The sequence below is a fragment of the Schistocerca nitens genome, chromosome 3, assembly GCF_023898315.1.
Source record: "Schistocerca nitens isolate TAMUIC-IGC-003100 chromosome 3, iqSchNite1.1, whole genome shotgun sequence".
Lineage (NCBI taxonomy): Eukaryota > Metazoa > Arthropoda > Insecta > Orthoptera > Acrididae > Schistocerca > Schistocerca nitens.
Genome location: NC_064616.1, coordinates 155,433,339 through 155,453,601, shown reverse-complemented (window position 1 = coordinate 155,453,601; position 20,263 = coordinate 155,433,339). Strand labels below are relative to the sequence as shown.

Below are 20,263 nucleotides of genomic sequence, written 5' to 3'. Positions count from 1 at the left end.
GCTGTGATCCACATGAAGTAATTAGGTACAAACATGAAGAATTTGACATGTCCAGATATGTGGTCAACAGTCCTTTCATAATAACTCCTGATGAAAGGACTTGGTTCAGTGCAAATAAACTACTCTGAATGCAAAGAAAATAAATTACGTACAGTTTGGTAAAATAATTTAGGATGAAGACATTAATCTAGAGCTGGATGACAGTCTAATAGAGAGAACCCAATTTGAAAAACTGTTAGAAATGTTTATAGATGAAGCTATGAATTGGAAACACCTTGTAAGATTCCTTACACACAGACTTAACTCACCCTGCTTTGTTCTGAGAGTTCTCACAAATTACTTTAGATGGCATCAGAATGACATACTTTGGATAATTTTATTATGTTGCCTCATATGGAATAGCATTCTGGGCCAGTTCAAAATCTAATTTAAAAGAAATTTTTATCTTATAAAAATTGGCTGTTCAAATAATTACCCACAATCCTACAAAAGGTGACTGCAGACCTCTTTTCAAGAAATTAGGAATACTGATATTGCCATGTCTCTATATATTTAAATTTGCACTCTTAACCAAAGCAAATCTAAGCAATCTCCACACAGATGCTGACTGTCATAACTACAACACAAGGAACAGGAATAATCTCCACATAGAACAAATAAAAGACATGTGTGTAATTTTCCTTCAGCTGCTGCTGCTAGTTGCATTTCCCATATATTGCAAATGGAAAGAAATAAGCAGAAAGAAGTACCTGAAATGCAACTATTGTGTATAGGGACTGAAAAAAATGTAAAAATAGCATTGTAAGAAATTTTAAATAAATTACTATTAACATATTGCATTGAAAAAAGTTAATAAACCACAATTTAATTTGCTACAACATTGTTATTATTTTATAACCCTTTCCCTACAGAGAGAAAATTATTGTTTATAACAAACTACATCCTATCCCTATGGTGCCCAGCACTAGAATGAAGCAACCTGCTCAAGTGCTTCAGTTGTAAAAGCAGGACAGGAGGAGGAGAGGGTCATAAATACTATTGGTCCAGAGGGAGACCTACATTTTCCTGCCTGGAGACCAAGTGATTGGTTCCCAGAAGTCCCTATCAGTGGATTGGACTGATTCAAAGCAGTATATCAGGTGGGCTGGGGGAAAGGGGGGGGGGGGGATCTTGAATATACCTAGCACAATTGCCTCATGTGTAACTTTATACCCCCTCTCAAGATCAAGACTAACCAGATACCAAAAGTTCTTATAAGGTGCAAGGGCATGGGCACTAGCAACCCCAAATTGTAAGTAATTATACTGGTACAAGTTTTTAAGACCAGCAAACATTTTGATTCATTATCTGATGTAAGTTGTAGATAAGCACCTTTAAAATCTATTTTTTAAAAATACTGGATACCAATGAATTACATTAACAAAACCTACGTGTAAGCCATATGACAGAGATCAGTGCTGGACTGAGGAATGATAGGTTATTTGAAATTGCCACAAAGGCATAAAGAGACATTATACATTTTAATGACAACCTTAGGCATCGCCTATTGACTGATTGAGACCAGTGAAAAGACATATAGTCCTTGAAGTCATATGTATTCACCCTGAACAGTATCTCCCCAGCAAATGGTATACGGTGAGTTCTACAAAATTTTGGCACCATAGACAATTTTGTAGAGATGTGAGCAGTAAATGTTTTGCACAGCCTAGCAATGGTTTGAAAATCTCTTTGTATGTATCTAGATCACAAGGTATCACTGCTTCAGACACTAAATTTACATGGTCCACTATTTTGAAACCAAATACCATAAAAGCATGTAAATAGAAAATGTTAACAGTGTTGGGTGATTTCACTAATGAGAAGGTTAGGACAAGCTCAGTGTGCTTGTACTTAACCGTAAGTTGCCTGGTCAGCTCTTGTGACTGTGTGGAGTTTTAGATTAGATTAGATTTACTTTCATTCCAATTGATCCGTAGTGAGGAGGTCCTCCAGGATGTGGAACATGTCAGAAAAACAACAATACATGTCAAATATTTACAATTAAAACAAATAAGCTAATGTACCATTCCACAGGTCCCAAGTGGAATGATCGTCATTTTTTAATGAACACTAAGAGTAATTTTACAAATACTAATGCACTGAATTTAAAATAAAAAAGTTTTTTATTTATTTATAAGGTAATACAACTACTGTAATACTTATTTACAATGAACACATTACTGCACTGAAATGGTGCAGAAGTTAGATTATACTAACACACACACACACACACACACACAAATTTTCAATGAACACATTACTGCACTGAAATTGTGCAGAAGTTATGTTGTACTTATATACAAATCAGTTGGTTTTACTAAGAAATTCATCAATGGAGTAGAAGGAGTTGGCCACCAATAAATCCTTTAGGCTTCTCTTAAACTGAATTTCATTGGTTGTTAAGCTTTTTATGGCTGCTGGCAAGTTATTGAAAATGTGTGTTCCTGAATAATGCACACCTTTTTGTACAAGACTAAGTGACTTTAAATCCTTGTGAAGATTATTCTTATTTCTAGTATTGATTCCATGAATTGAGCTGTTGGTTCGAAAAAGTGATATATTTTTAATGACAAATTTCATTAAGGAATAAATATATTGGGAAGCAGTAGTTAGTATCCCTAGTTCCCTAAACAGGCTTCTGCAGGATGTTCTTGAGTTCACACCACATATAACTCTCACTGCACGTTTTTGTGCCCGAAAAACTTTAGCTTGGCTTGATGAATTACCCCAAAAAATAATCCCATATGACATTATGGAATGAAAGTAAGCATAGTATGCCAGCTTTTTCATTTTTATATCCCCTATGTCTGACAAAATTCGCATTGCAAACAGAGATTTGTTAAGACGCTTCAGCAGTTCTGTGGTGTGCTCCTCCCAGTTGAATTTATTATCAAGCTGTAATCCCAAGAATTTAACACTGTCCACTTCTTCTATCTTCTTGTCATCGTATGTTAGACATATACTCTTGGGACACCCCTTACAAGTTCTGAACTGCATGTAGTGTGTTTTTTCAAAGTTTAGTGACAAAGAATTGGCTAGGAACCAGTGATTAATGTCCACAAATATTTTATTGGCTGATCTTTCTAAGACTACATTTGACTTGCTATTTATTGCAATGTTTGTATCATCGGCAAACAAAACAAACTTGGCATCTGGTAATGTTACTGATGAAAGGTCATTGATATACACAAGAAAAAGTAAGGGCCCCAAAATGGAACCTTGTGGGACCCCACATGTAATTAGTTCCCAGTTGGATGATGCCTGATAGCTTGATACATGCCTCTTTCCTAATAACACCCTTTGTTTCCTGCCAGAGATATAAGATTTGAACCATTTTGCAGCATTTCCTGTTATACTATAATATTCTAGTTTACTTAAAAGGATATTGTGATTTACACAGTCAAATGCCTTTGACAGATCACAAAATATACCAGTTGCCTGCAATTTTTTGTCTAATGAATTAAGCACATTTTCACTGTAAGTGTAGATAGCCTTCTCAATATCAGAACCTTTTAGAAATCCAAACTGTGACTTTGACAGTATGTTATTTGAGATAAGATGGTTATAAAGACGATTGTACATTACTTTTTCGAAAATTTTTGAGAATGCTGGCAACAGTGAAATTGGACGGAAATTTGATGCTATTTCTTTATCTCCCTTCTTAAACAGTGGCTTAACTTCAGCATATTTCAGCCATTCAGGAAATATTCCACTAATAAACGACTGGTTACACAGATAGCTTAATATGTTACTTAGCTCAGAATCACATTCTTTAATTAACTTTGTTGATATGTGGAATGCTATCATTGGAACACGCTGGTATGGGACGTGAACAAGCAGATTGTTGACACACAGCTGCCAGATGTCCGGGTGTACCATGTGCCAAACACTATGCAGCACAGTGCAGGCAACAGTGTGGTGAATGACAGCTGCAGCAGTCCAGGCTTGACTGAACCAGCATTGGCTTGTGTGGAGAATGCTTCAGTGTCAAGGGGAAAGGTATTTCTGATGCACCTATTTGGTATTAAGAAGTGGTTTATTCAATGATGAGTGGGGCTCATTAAGCTTGACGTACTTAAGTCTCTCATGAGATGATAGCGATATGGACAACCGTGAACTCAGGCAAGACTTGGGGGTGTGAAAACAAGATAATGAACCAGGATCATCAGCTGGCTGTTGCTTGTGATGGAAACAAACTACCTTGACATTTGAATTTTGTTAGTGAAAGTATGCTGAGCATTGGAAGCAATCTCACAAGATTTATCAAACTTAAGAACTTCACTAACATAGGACTAGGATCAGATATGGCTAATGCTTTATCTGTGACTTCCCTGTCAGGTATTAGGCATGCAACCACATCACAAAGCAATAGGAAACTTACAATTCTCACAAGTGAAACTGCCCTGGTGTGTGAGATCCTGAAAATCAGCAGCCCACACTGCATAAGTCTGTCCATATTTTTTTATGACACTGATTAAATAGTAGCCTAACTGCTACAAGGTGTTTCTGATTACCACAGTATTCAGTTAATGGGGCACATGGTTCACGGAATGAAAAATGACTAGGGTTTGAGAGTGGTCATAACTTTTGTACCTCTTGATTCAAACAACTGCTAGAAGACAAAAATAAAGAACTTTATTGCCTAGCAGAAATACTATAAATAAGAAAACACTGTTCAAAATGTCAGAGGTATACTTCTCAGCTCTCTGAAGCATCGTCAGAGGAGGTGAATGGCAGTGAGGCCATAGTTGTGACCATTGACTGATGTTGCTGCTGCTGTTGGGACAAGAACTGCAGGAGAGTAGCTTGCTGTTCTTGTTGCAGTTTTTGTTGTTCCTGGTGCTGTTGGTGTTGTTGCTGTTGCAGTGACAGCTGTAGTTGCCAAAGTTCCAGAAACTTTGGGCCTGTAGTACCAACACTAGGTGCGAATGTGTTGCAGACTGCACAATAGGTTAAGTCATCAAGTACATGTACATCTACATACATCTCCACAAGCCACTGTACAGTACATGAGAGAAGGTAGCCTCTACCACTACAAGTCATTTCCTTTCCGTCCCACTCACAATTAAAATGAGGGAAAAACCACTATTTATATGCCTCCATATGAACCCTAATTTGTCTTATCTTCATGGCCCTTACGCGAAATGTTGCAACTTTTCTGGCTGCATACACTGTGAAAGCATAAACTGCAAACACAGCAACAGTCATTGTAAGGTGTACACTGAATGCAAACCAATAGTGAAACTAAGAGAGTCCAGGAACTAAGCAGGATTTTTGTAGTCACCTTGTTATGAAAGTAGACAAAGTACTTCATACACCACAGCACAATAGAAGACTAGCTGGCCAGCTGTATTAGCTCCGTGCAAGAGCCATGGCCCACATGGCATGTCAGAGCTGCCCTTCTGGTTACAGGTGTTGGTTGTCATAATGAGATACAGGGTCTCTGCAATTTCTATCAATACCCTCTGTAGATGGGGATACTAAAACTGAGATATCAGTTAAAAGGTATGATAGTTTATCTAACTGGAATACAAGCTGGTGTCACTTGGACAGTATGTATTTGTTGATTATACAGCATAGTATTACAGCCAGCTGTTGTGACCACTTTAGGTGAGTGGTTGCTCCATTTTATGGTATGTCTCCTTACACCAATTATGGAAGTCTACCATACATGCTTCCATGATAGATAAACTCTAAATTAAATATTTGTCAGTTTTGAAGCCTAAATATGTAACTGTGTTCATCAGAATGACAGCTATTTCATTTATGTGATTTGATGTACGAGATCACGTCTCATAGACCTGAACATAAAGCTCTAACAGCTTTTTTGGACTAATTTTGACTTCCAAGGGCTACATCACTGAGTAATGTTCTCATGGAGTGTTGGAAGTCTCATGATGATGTAATTAAGATTTGATACCAAACAAATTCTGTATATTGGTGTTTGGACAGGTCGCATGTACACAACAAACATAGGATTGGATCCCACACTAAACACAGAAGAAGCCCAGCCTATGTGGGTTGGATAATACTGCTTGACTTTTCCTTTCACTGTAAAGAAGCCCTGAAAAGTATGGTTTATGATGCAAGCTGGAGTGACACACTGTTGACAATATGATGCTATTTATGGTTGAATCTGATTCCATGTGTAAGCTTGTGTCCTATCTCTTAAATATGTACTTGCTTCCCAGCTCAGACAGTGATGTTGTATAATATGTCTGCTGCCCTACTGTTTCACAACTGTGATGAATGCAGTTCCCATAAAGATTCAGTGGTAGGTCACAAGCTTTGATTCAATCTAAAATTCAACCCCTGTTCATTAAGTTTTCTGTCACCCTCATTTTAACAGATTCAGTAATTCTGTAGTCCCAGAAATCTGGAGTCTGAACCACAAAGTAGTCTGTAGTACTCATTTCTCTGCAAAATTTCATTTGCTTGGCTGCTTTAGTCAAGTGTCTCTCTGATGCTCAAGCTCTGCAGTAGTATCAGTGACATGGTTAAGGTTTTGTTGTGGACTTCTCCTCAGCTGTAACTTCTGCAGAGTATGCAATATATACCTATATTTAAGGCCCAGAACAGCAATAATGTTATAAATTACATTTCCAATTTTTTTACTGATGTGAGGTACCCAGTGTACCAATTTTCCATGAGTTTTCATAGATTTCTACTGATATTTCCAGATATTGTGCCTGTATAAGGAAGATATGTGATCCATTTTCTTCCTTCAGTCTCAATCTCTGCAATAAACAATGTTGATTTCTGAGACAATGTCAATCAATTTGTCAGTCTGAATTTCCATTCAATAGATAACATTTCACGGGTTTGTCATTCTTCAGTAAGGCTATCCTTGTATGACAGTACACAAGCTCTATGGACCGGGATCCAGAGTATAGCATCTCTTCGTGAAAGATGATAATTGTTTCCATTGTGTTGATAGAAATGGAAGAAGGAGATTTCTAATAGAGAAGGTGGACAAAAATATGGGTACACCAAAACCACAGCACCTTACCATGCCTCATACAATCCAGGAGACCTGTTGTCACTGAAAACAGCTTCCAGCCATCTCAGAATGGTTTTCAGAGTAATATTATACCATTCTTCCTGCAAAGTAGTGGCAAGTTCAGTAATGATGATAGAGGTGGACAGTCATCACACATAAATAGTGATCACACATCCTCTCCAAAGTAGACCCAAAAGGCTGAATAATATTGAGATCTAGTGACTGTGATGGCCAGGGGAGATATGAAAATTCATCCTAATGCTCACAAAACCAGGCCTGGATGATTTGAGCTGTGTAAACAGCAGCCCTGTTGCCTTCAAACACAGCATCACCATTGAAAAACAAACACTGTAGAATGTGATGGGCCTGATCAGCCAAAATGGACACATAGTCCTTGGCAGTAATGCAACCTTGCACAGTACCCATAGGGTCCATGAAATACTATGATATGGCTGCCAAAATCATCAACAAACCCCCCACCATGTTTCACTCTTGAAAGTAATCTCAGTCAGAAGTTGCAAACAGTGTGAAAAAAGACTTTTTTGACCAAAGAACGTTCTTCCACTACTCCATGGTCCACGCTTTATGACTTCATCACCACATTTTCCTGTAATGGATATTTGCATCGCTGATGAGTGGTTTTGTAATTCCAGTTCATCCTGCAATTTCCTGCTAATGGAAATCCCTTCATTTTTTTTTTTTTATGTAGAGTTCATGAGTGCAAAATTCTGTTCCACACTGACTTTTTCAGCTGTCATCCTCTTATTTTTCATCACAATCCTCTTAAGGTTTTCCACTTTTCCTGTGTGTGGTATAAATCTTTGATATTGTGCCTCTTGAAACACCTAACACTTTGGCTATCTTGGTTATAGAAGCACCCACCATACAAGTGCCAACAATTTTTCTACATTTGAATTCACTTAACTCTGACATAATGCACTCACAACCACATGGAACACTGATCTGATCACGACTGCACTTATGACATATTGAGTCACATTGTGTAGGCGTTGTTTGTGGTCAAGCACAGCAACACAAGCTGCAGGCTCTCCTAGCATACACATTTATGTTCAGGAATGCATTTGTCATGGTCTTTCCCTATTTTTGACCAACCCCTGTAGGCATTGTGGCACAGAGACCTGTTTCCTCTGATCTCATCCATCAAGTTGATGTTAGATAGGTGGCCATCCTTATCAAATTCCCACATTAATTTTATATTAGGTGAGCTAATGCAAGAAATCTTTTTAATTTTCCATTTTATATGGGTGCACCACCACAAATGTGACCACTTATGACCACTTATAGAACAAGATGTGTTGGCTTGAATGTGGCAGATTCTAGTGACTTTGTCTCAAAACAGTCCATATGTGAACATGTTGCCACCACCACTGTAATGAGCTGTTAACCATTACCTAATTGTTTTTTTTTTTTCATTATTACTTTCAAATGTGAAGTATGCTTATGTGAATAAATGCCTAAAAAGAGTATAAAATGCATCAAATGTCTCACTAGTCAGTTTTAGAAGCCAAAAACTAGTTGCTCAGTTTTCATGCCATCAGCTTTACAAGACAAAAAGGAATGGAATTGTTAGAAGACCTAAACACCAACAAAAATAATTTCTATCAAACAAACCAAAAAAATCTTCAGATATCATACACTTTTTCATAAGATCTTAAATTTCTCTACTCAGTTCACCTAGTAGCACTGATCACATACCCCAACTTTTTCACTGACTTTCACCTTTACTGTCAAGCCATTATACAAAGGTTCTCAAACCATAGACTTTCTGTGAAATGTGCTTACCTTTCTGCTAGTTCCCCCCTCACTTAACACTGAGTATACAGAAACTAGAATTGGACACAACCAGGAGGTGTTGCCATTGAGTTGGCAAAACACAGAAACACAAAATTGATGAGGCTTTCGTGGCCACTTGTTGACAAACTGCCTATTGGCTTCTGTCTCGGGTTCTTCGGCCGACGTTCATCTAATGATTTTTCTGACGTTTCGCCAGCACGAGTGGCTGGCATTGTCAAAGCTTAGCCAAAACACAGAAAGACAACAACAGTGATGGACAATCAACGAAGACATGATGATGGAATGACAAATGTGGGAAGTGAACCAAATCAAGTGTCTAGACATAGCAATATTAGGAATGAAGCACTACGGAGTACAATGAACAACATGAGAGTGCAGTTGGAACATGCCCGAGGTCTGGGCCTCTATGCTGCTGGTTTTATAGCACAGCCACTGGTGCTGACAGACACGTGGGATGTGGCCCCCACCTAGTGCTGAGGAGTGCCACCTGGTGGCTGTCGTCTAGGTCAATGCATTCTGATGGGCTTTCAAACTCATCGGGCTGGGATATGAGAGACTACTTGCTTGTGTATCTTTCTGCATACCAATTTTTTTTTCCCTTCATGGGATAAATTCTTTTCCAATCGCTTTTGCTTATTTAAATATTTCTCTCTTCTAAGGTTGGCTTCTTTTGTCACTGAACCTAAATCAGTCTTCTGCTGAAGGCCTACTTTACTTTGTTTCTGTAATATTACTTAGTCTGCTTATCTCTTGGGCACAAGTGCCTCTGCTTATTCCAGTCTGAAAATTTTATCTTCATTTTTGTCCTGCCTTCTGCTTTTTTTTTTTTTCTTTTCTTTTGAAGTACAATCTCAACTTTGTTAGTTACTCTTGAGTGATCTCTGCCTCTTGTATCATCCAGAATACAGTTTCTAAATCCTTAACTATAATCGAGTGTAGTTATTACCTTACTGTCTACAGATACCTCTTTTTCCATAGGTGTGTATTCTTTCATTATCTATGAAAAAGAGATTGCTAATCTGTTATTATTACATCCCCTGGATCTACATCTACTTTGCAAACCACTGTAAAGTGCATGGTAGAAGATACACCCCATTGTATCACGCATTAAGGTTTCTTCCGTTCCACTCACATACAGAGTGCAGGAAAAAAAGACTGTTTAAATGTCTCTGTACACTCTGTGACTAAACTAATCTTGTCTTCACAATTCCTTCAGAAGCAGTATGTATGGGGTTGCAATACATTCCAAGATTCCTTGATTAATACTGGCTTATGAAAATTTGTATGCAGGGTTTTGCAGGTTAGTTGGCCTCTAAATTCAAGCATCTGCCAGTTTTCTAAGCAAAAGGTCAAACAATTTTATGACTATTCAAGCTGCCCTTCTATAAATATGTTCACTATCCCCCGTTAGTCTTATTTGGTATGGATCCCACACACGCATACAATATTCTAGGATGAGTTATTGAACAAGTGTTTTGTGAGACATTCTCTTTACAGACATTTTCCCAGTGACCTACCAATAGACTGAAGTCTGCCATCTACTTTACCTACTACTGAATCTAAGTGATTACTTGATTCCATATTCCTACAGATACAGAAACCCACGTATTTGTATGAGTTCTCTGGTCTAAGTTATTACTCATTGATATTGTAGTAACAGGGTGCTATGTTTCTGCAGTTTGTGAAGTGCACAATTTTATATTTATGAACATTAGAAGCAACTTACAAGTTTTTGCATCTATTTGAAATCTTATAAAGATCTAACTGAGTGATTGTGTAGCTTTTTTTTTGAAACAGTTTCTCACAGTGGAAAACTGCATCATCTGCAAAGAGGCTCAGGTTACTATTACTACTCTCTGCCACATCACATCATTAATATACAACATGATCAGCAAGGGTCATAAAATTTCCCTGCGCCACACCTTAAGTTACTTCCACATCTATTGATGACTTTTTATCCAAGATAACTTCCTACATCCTCCCTACCAAAAAACCCTCACTCTAATAACAAATTTCATTTGATAATCTGTATAATCATACTTTCATTGGTAAGTCTTGGTGTCGTACTGAGATAAATACTTTTTGGACGTAAAGGTGTACTGGATCTACCTGACTGACTTGACCTGTGGCTTTCAGAATGACTTGTGAGAAAATGGCAAGTTTGGTTTCCCATGGAAGAAGTCATTCTCTTCCTAAAATCTCATTATGTTTGAGCTCAGAATATATTCTAAGCTTCCATGGATGTCAAACATGTTGGACAGTACTTCTGTGGATCACTTCTATGAGGGCAGTCAAATGAAAACCCAACACCTGCCACAACAGGACCATGGAATGGTCCTATTCAAAAGTAATCACCATGCACATTCAGACATTTATCCCACTGGGAGATGAGACAATGAATTCCTGTCTTGTAGAAAATTGTCAGTCACTGACGGATCCACAACCATGCCCACTTTTGCACGTTGAGGAGAATGTTGCAGTGTTTCCCAACCAAATCACTTAAGTGTAGTCTTTGTCCAATTGTCAGTGTGGGGGCGGGTGTTATAGTGCAACAGGATGATTCAGTGTGACAGCATTCTTACAGCATGAGGGGCAGGGCCTTCTGTTCAAGTTCCTCTAGTGTCAATGCGCAGCACTACGCAGAAACCTACATGCACCATAAAGTCAAAATGTCCAGGAATGCTGTTGGACAGAATCATCCTGTTGCACGATAATACCCACCGCCACACTGCCAATCAGATGAAGGCTACCTGGATCCTCCACCATGTGGTTTTCACATCATTGGTGACATGAAGAAGGATGTGTGTAGACATCGGTTTCAGTCAGATGAGGAAATGCAAGAGTGGGTCCGACAGTAGCCGAGCACATTCTATGAACCCAATTGATTGTCTTGTCTACCAGTGGGATAAAGGTCTTAGTGCATGTGGTGATTACTTTTGAATGGAACCATTCCATGGTCCTGTTGTGGTAGGTTTTCGGTTTTCATTTGACTGCCTCTTATAATAACCCGACAGTTTGGTGGTAAGTTTTTGGGGGTACGTGGCATAGATGTTTAAGCACAGGTCATGTAATTCACGTAAATAGTGTGCTGCCGAATTGCAGACTCAGTGATTGTGCCCGATAGTGACCCAGATGGTTTCCATAGGATTTACATCAGGAGAATTTGGTCACTGAGATATCAACGTGAGTTCACTATAATGCTCCTCAAACCATGTAGCATGGCTGTGGTTCTGAGACACTGACACTAATATCTGTATCACACATCTTGCAGTTGAATTAAACTGGGAGGGTACTTCTGGATTCTCATTTGTAAAGGAACATTTGAAAATTGAGCTCAGCAGTTGTGTTTGTGATTTGTTAACCTCTATATCCATCCCTGTGCCACCCTTGAGTGTGTGGACCTTGCTGTGATTGACAGCCATTACATACAAGGGCGTGTTGAAAAGTAATGCCTACAAATTTATGTGAAAGCTCTAAAAGCTTTCAAATCAAGCAACATTATTAACATTCTGCATCTTTACTCTTCATGTCTACATATCTGCAGACCTCTGTTTAACATGGCGGTGTGTAGCGTAACTGTTGGTGCGTGAGAAATAGCATGCTGTAATTGAGTTTTGAATTTGAAGAGTTCGTCCACACATGAAGCACCCTCTCCTTCAGTATGGCAATGCCAGACCACATACAAGTGCTGTGACATCTGCAATAATCCGATACCTTGGGTTCAGTGTCATTGATCATTCTCTATACAGTCCCAACTTGGACCCACTCGATATTTTCATCAGTTTCCAAAACTGAAAGAGCAGCTTTGAGGACCTCACCTTGATAGTGATGAAGTAGTGCTATCAAAGGTGAGGTGGTAGCTCAGTCAATAAAGGCAAACATTCTATAGCAACAGCATCAACAAACTGGTCTCTCATTGCGAGAAACATGTTTGTCGCCAAATAAATATGTAGACATGAAGATTAAAGATGTAGAATTTTAATAACATCTGTTTTACTAAAAAAAAAAGCTCCAAGAATTGTCACATAAAAATTTGGAGGCATTCTCTTCAGCACACCCTCATATGACCAGAATTTCTTTGGGTTTTGTAGGATATCTTTCAATAAGATTCTGCTATGGTTGTAGTTAAAGGCCTTCATGCACCACCCTCTTGACAGCCAAATGTGTTACACTCAGCATCTATCTATCCATTTATCTATTATATATCTATCTATAGGCCTATGCTTTGTATTTCACCTATTACACAGTAGTAACTTTCTTTACTAAGTTTCTTTGCAGAGACTGTGTACGATGGAAGGTCCCTTCCATCACATACTGTTCTACTAGGTGCATACGAATCCAGTGACTGGTCAACTGTTATGAACCTGAGCCAGAGCTACTCTACATGCTCCTCCCGAGAGTTAAATGTTTTAAGTTCCTCTTTGAGATGAGACTTTAACTGTCTCTTTGTCTAGTTTACTGAACACATAAATCTTTGTACGTGTTTTAGTTGCCCTTTGTACTTCATTATTCATTGTTGCTACAACCTTCTACATACTTCATTATTGCTTTTACTCTCTCATGAATTTTCTGTTTTATCACCAACTTGAAATATAAGCATTACTAATAAAATTATTGATATTAATAGATTAGTTGTAGTTCCACAACGAATAATTTGGTACTTGATTGTAACTTCCTTTGTGTCCCACTACATACACTGATAAGCCTAAACAATATGACCACCTGCCTAATAGCTCATTTGTCCATCCTTGGAACAAAATACATCATGAATTCTGAATACCAGGGACCCGAAAGTTTGGTGGTAGGTTTTTGGAGGTACCTGGCATAGATGTCTACACACAGGTCATTAATTCGCGTGAATAATGTGCTGCCGATTTGCAGAAACAGTGATGCTGCTCAATAGCAACCCAGATGCTTTCCATAGGATTTACATCAGTAGAATTTGGTCGCTGAGACATCAACGTAAGTTCACAATAATGCTCCTCAAACCATGTAGCATGGCTGTGGTTCCAAGACACAGACAATTACACTGCTGATAGATGTCATCGCTGTTGGGGAAAACATCAAGCATGGAGGGATGCAGGTGATTTGCAGCTGTCAGCATGTTTTTGATTACTACGACAGGTCCCATGTGAGCACAGGAGATTGTCTCCCATAGCATAATACTGCCACCAACAGCCTGCATCCATGGCATGCTGCACATTTCGAGCCATTGTGCACCTTGATGACAGTGTTTGTGGTGGAGACAAGCATCGATCTAGGATAGCAAAAATGTGTTACACCTGATGAAGTGACACATTTCCATTGATGAAAGGTCAAATCCTGATGGTAATATGCCCACCAGGTAAGTCTGCTGTGGTGCTCCATGTTCCAGAAAGTGTGATGAACAGTGTCCTCTAAAACACATGTGCGTGCACCAGCATTGTGCTCTTTTGCCAAAGATTCCACAGATTAACATCTGTCCTACATTACAGACCAGACAAGCCTCTGGACACCACGTTCTGTGAAGAGTCATGGATGTCCAACCATTTAGTGCCTAGTGGTAGTTTCACTGTCCTACCTCTTTCCGTAGATGCCCACGACAGTAGCATGTGAACATTTGACCCGCTTTGTCATTTTCGAGGTACTTGTTCACAGGCTTTGCATAACAACAACCTGTTTATTGTCAAAGTCGCTTATCTCAATCAATTTCCCTATTTGCAGTCCATACCTTAACTGGGGTGATCTCCGTTCTGTGCCTGCAACACTTACAAACTTTTGTTACCGTGTCATGTGCCCGCAATGCCACCAGGCAGCATGCAGCAGTATGATGGGCAGTGATGATCATGTTTTGGTGTATCAGTGTACATAGCCACACCAATCCATATTGCATTTAATCTCCAAGTGTTCAATGTTATTTATTTCAATTAGAATGGCTGTGTCAGTGAGATACCAATCTGAAGGTAGCCAGTATAGATAGATTGGTTTTAAGTGCTGACAGCAGTTTTCACCCCCCCCCCCCCCACCATCCCTACATCAATTCAACCATCACTTATACAACTTGTTTAATTTGGACCATTGTATAGAAACAAATGGTGCCCAATGAGGTACAAATATATCAAATCTGCCCATTCTTTGCTAATTACTGTACATTCAAGAAAAGTTTGAGTGCCCCACTCTGTATATTCTTCCAGCTAAATGATAGCAGATTTAGAGGATAGTCTTACAGCAGATGGCATTCAATCACATGACATTTATCAGCAACATCATGTACCTCATTCAAAGTTTAGCCTGCATTCAGCTTTAACACACAAAATACTCAGCATCATTTGCTATACAACTTCCATAACAACTAAGTTTCAGGAGGTAACTTATGTCATTGGTTTACACGGGGAATTTGAACACTAATGAAATAAAATTATAAATGTTACACTAGAACTCTCAAAATACCACTAATAGCAGCTGGAACACTTCTAAAGGCATTGTGAAAAATGTCAAAATGGGACTTGTAACTCCCTAGATGTGTATATCAAACATTAAGTAAAATACTAATGTCCATAACATCTGTAACTAGAAATGGCACATTTTGTTACATCATACCCATAATTGTATAAAAATGTGACTGAATTCAACTGATTTTTCAATTTCTTTGTCAAACTTTGTTCTTTCTTCAGAGAACTTTCCTTTCTAAAACAAAAACATTTACTAATTCTGGAAAGTAGGATGACTATTGTCCGTTTTGTGTGTTCCTATTCGAAGTGCTAGAAATCTTGTCTTCTGAAGGTAAGGATTGGCCTGTCATTCTATTTCTCATTTTAATAAATTTTTGTATTGAGTGGGTATTACCAAATTAATTATAATTACAATTTGCAACTATTGTTATTATTCATATTTGTATGAATTATTCTTAAAACATTTCACAAGTAGTGGAAAATCACATTAGACTCATTTAATGTAAATACTGATGTATTCAAATATATTTGAAGTGCAAGGTATGGTATCTTTGTTGTTGATTTCTGTATATCAATTATTCAGTTACTTAGGGAGTATCAGTACTGTTAGCAGTAGGGTAGCAGTGAGTCATGGAATAGTACAATGTAAGTTGGTATGTTATGGTGTAAAACACTGAACTATCTGCCATAAAATTGTGGTGCCAAAGAATGAATATTAGATTTGTTACAGACGACTGGAATTTGAGTTGAAGGAAATAAAAAGGCATGTTGAAATATCATCATGCAGCAGTATCCTTATCTGTTACATATCAGCTTGATCATACTGACATACGAAGATTTATGAGAACCAGATAAGTATGTTTTTTAGTTTAAGTGTTATTTCAAACTTCCTTCTCACTTAAAATAGTTGCACCTAAAAGTGTGGCATGAGAACAACTGATGACTTGTTAGCAGCGGTGGAGGGATTTATTATAGTATGGACTGCTGTAGGGAGAACTTAAGAAAAAATGCCAAATTATTATGCTGTAGAAATTACATAAATATGGGACTTTCTTTTGCATACAACGTGGGATGGAGAATTTCTGGGTGTTTAGGTGCAGAATGTCTGGGTATAAGTAAAAACAACAATTTAACATTGAAATTAAATAAATTTATTCTTCATTTCTTTAATAACAAATAAATTAACTGTATTATTTTTATTTACATAAGTACAGAATGTTCCTCTAGTGAACAATACTTATACCAGTCATACTGTAACTCTTATCGAACAGTCAAAATCAAAACTGCTAAGGCCGTTTCCATTGAGGATATATATATATCTATATTTTTAAAGGAAGAAACTACAATCTGTTATACAAAACATCTATAATTTATAGTTCTTTATCCAGTGCAAGTTCATTGCTACAGAATGTGAAGAATACCACTGTAACTTTAATGCAACCTTAATCTGTTGTGTAGGTTGAGGGTGAGATCCAACGATATGTACTGAAGGAATTTACGTTTAGTTAAGTAGAATAATTTTTCTAAGAATTTGACACATTCTGCACAATAACACCTACCATTTAATGTGCTAGTACATCCACAAGAAGCATCTGACTAGAAGTTTAACTGGTATACCATTTCTGCTGATAAGCAGGCAGATCAACTACATTATCATCTGTTCAGCAGCATATATTGCATATATAACTGCAATTAACAAAATGGAAAGTACTCTGTTTTACTTAATTATAGCTTATGTTATCTATATCTAGTAGAATGAATAATACAACATGTCAATAAAACAGCAGTGATACATTTCAAGTACAAACTGAAAGGATTATATTATAAAGTATAATACAATTAAAAGCAATTACAAAATTTTTAGGACCTTTAAAATATTTTAAAGGCTGTGTGTAATCCACTTAAATATGGGTCAATTTTTTTTTAAAGAAATTATTAATTATACTATATATGTTACTCACTGTTCTTTGTGAGTGTATCATGGAATGTGTAAAGGAATGATTTTTTCCAAGTTACTAAATCATAAAATAAGCTTTTCAGCATTACTGGACACTATTAACATTTAACTGTACATTAAGTGATATATTATTTTGAATAAATGGCACAGTCACTTTCTCTTCGGACACAGTGACAACATGAATATGAGAAACACAAAAATGAACACAGTAACCAACAAGACACATACAAAAGTTATTTATACACCTGAAAAACAGGTTTAACAAATATGTAACAATTATTTACATTTATTGGCATTTCATATATTATGTCAAGAGCCAACAGTGTTGTTAATGATTACAATAAACTTCAATAAACAATTTACTATTTAATGAAGATTTTTACTCTGAAAATGAAATCGGGGACTATGTGCCAGTTTACTCTATCTCCCAGTAAAACACAATAGCACACACAACTAACAGCATGCAACGACTTAAAAACATTTGTCTCAAATGAATATAGAACAGCCTGATCTTTCATAAGCATGGATTTGCAGAACACTTGCAGTGTTCATTTATTTTTTAATTTTCTTCTATTCCTCCATTTTACTCACCATAGGAATTCAACCAAAGTATCTAAATTACAGAGTGCAGCATTGAAAAAAGACAAAACATGCTCAAAATAATTTCATGTGAGGTCTTTCTCGATAACTTAAATAACACTGGTAAGATAGCATAAATTCTTATTTCAACTGCTTTATTTGGAAAGTAACACAAATTTCTACACAATTATTCAAATTCATGGACAGAGTACAGAGAAAAGTTTTGCATTATCTATGGCAAATAAATAAACACAATGAAGACAAAGGAATTGGTATGGTGATTTTGATAAATACATAAACCCAGAACTTTATCACAGAGAACCTCTTATCCTTCACATCAAGCCACAAAATGTATAGAGGAAGATGAAATTTAAGTTCTGGTGCTGGAAGACTCACTAAGGAATACAAATGATTAATAAATATGCAAAAAACAATGAAGTACTGAGTGAAGAAATTTCACCTTGACAATGATGCAGTTAAAAGCTTCATAGTAAGAGAATTGAATCTATTAATAAAATATTGAGTACATGAGCACACAAGCTGAATGAAATTGTCAAATGATTCCTACCCTGATGCAGAATTTACCTCTCTCAATGACAAAGTGATTTCCAGTTAACTAATAATAAGTAGAAGGGAGGAAGCTGACAAAATAGAAAATTGTTAACCTTAGTATCTTCCTGGAAATCAAATGTACTTGTCATTGTAAATTTTACTTAAACATTTTCAATTTTACTTAAACACTTGTGTGAGAATGTTTTACTACACTGACTTACACAAATTTTATGAGAGCATTTCAAGTCAAACTTTTAAAAAGGCACATTTTGTAACAAATGCTGATTCTGTCTTACACGAGTGTACTCTGAACAACATTCATGTGAGATTTCTGCAACTAATGTCAAATAAAACAATCTCTCAGCACCTTCTTTTTTGGTTACACATCACCAATGACCAGGTGTTTGATACACCTCTTGTGAATTTTAAATCAGAAGAAATGCAAATTATTTTAACAAAATTAAAAATGTAATGTCATTTTGTATCAACACATTTTACCAACAGCTTTAGTAGCATACACAAATACAAACTAATTTAAATATGACACAGAGTAGTGAGTCACTAATTCTTCAGGAAAATGTTCTTTTCAGGTAATCTTTACACCATTTCCAGAAGTTATAATCTTTTGCATACTAATAAACAATGACATTTTAAAAAATTCAATCTGTCTGAATACCAGACATTCACACAAGCGCGCACACACACAAAATTATCACAAACATAGTACGACTTTTACATCGTTTACTATGTATAGATTATTGGCATCTGTTGTGAGAACATACAATAGTTAACTAAGAGTATAATCTACAGAATGAAAATCTGTGATATAATGCTTTATGGTTTACACTTGCTTCCAAGTAAAAAGACAGTCTACCAGTCTCCATAAATTAAGTTCCTTCTACAACGTTAATGCATGTAGCTGTCTCAACAAAATAACAAATTTTGTATGCTACATGACAACTAGGATAAAAATACTGTTACACATGAATTTTACTTACAATACATCTAGCTTATATATGTATGAGAAATGCACTAGTCTCCAGATATTATATGAAAAAGGATTTCACACATTCATCATCATCATCATCTCATTTCTTAATGAAAATGTGATGACAGAACAATATCAACACCTTTTAATAAACACTACTGAAGACCACGAGAAGAAGATTCAAGGGCACCTTCTTCCTCCAATTTTGAAAGAAATTTTATAATTCTGTATTGCTCCTCAGTTTGTCGAGCCATATCAATTAAAGCCAACAATTTCTTAATTCCTATAAATAACCTGTGCAGAAGAGAGAGAGAGAGCAATTAATTCTTTTATTTCAAAAGGGCACAGCAACAATCTAACTATGCTATGTCAGAATAAAATGAGATTTAATCAATGCTGTTTTATTTTTCTTGTAACCAAGAAATCAAGCAAAGCAGTTAGGTGTCAATGTCTAAATTGAAACAGCTTTGGTTTTGTACAGTAAATTGTGTTTAATATCAATATAATTTTTGGCAAGGCTGACAACACATACTCTAATAATGTATTCACACTATATAGTGAGTGAACTTTGGTGTACAGTAATTCCAAACAGAGGGCTGGAATGAGTTTTTCGGTGTCTTATCATACACTATCTAAAGTAGAAAATGTGCACAGAAACTGATAAGTCAGAACATTATGACCACCGCCCACCATGAAGTTTGACACCACTTGGTAGTGTTGCGGGCACATGACAAGGTAAAAAAAGTATGTAAGCAGAGCAGACACAGACTGATCACCCTAGTGAAGCTATGGGCTCACAATAGGGAAATCCTTTGAGATAAGTGACTTTGACAAAGGGCAGATTATCATCATACAGACCCTGTGAATGAGTATCTTGAAAAAAGCGAAGCTGGTCGCTTGTT

The 20,263-nt window shown here is 36.9% G+C and overlaps 1 protein-coding gene across 1 annotated transcript in view; it reads right to left on the bottom strand.

Annotated features, from left to right (window-relative positions):
- Positions 1-16,413: 16,413 nt before the first annotated feature.
- Positions 16,414-20,263, bottom strand: part of LOC126248098 (vesicle-fusing ATPase 1) — a 104,785-nt gene continuing 100,935 nt past the window's right edge. The window contains exon 14 of the mRNA XM_049948768.1: positions 16,414-19,655. Coding sequence (XP_049804725.1) covers positions 19,517-19,655 — 139 coding nt within the window. The 3' untranslated portion in view covers positions 16,414-19,516. The remainder of the gene's footprint in view (positions 19,656-20,263) is intronic.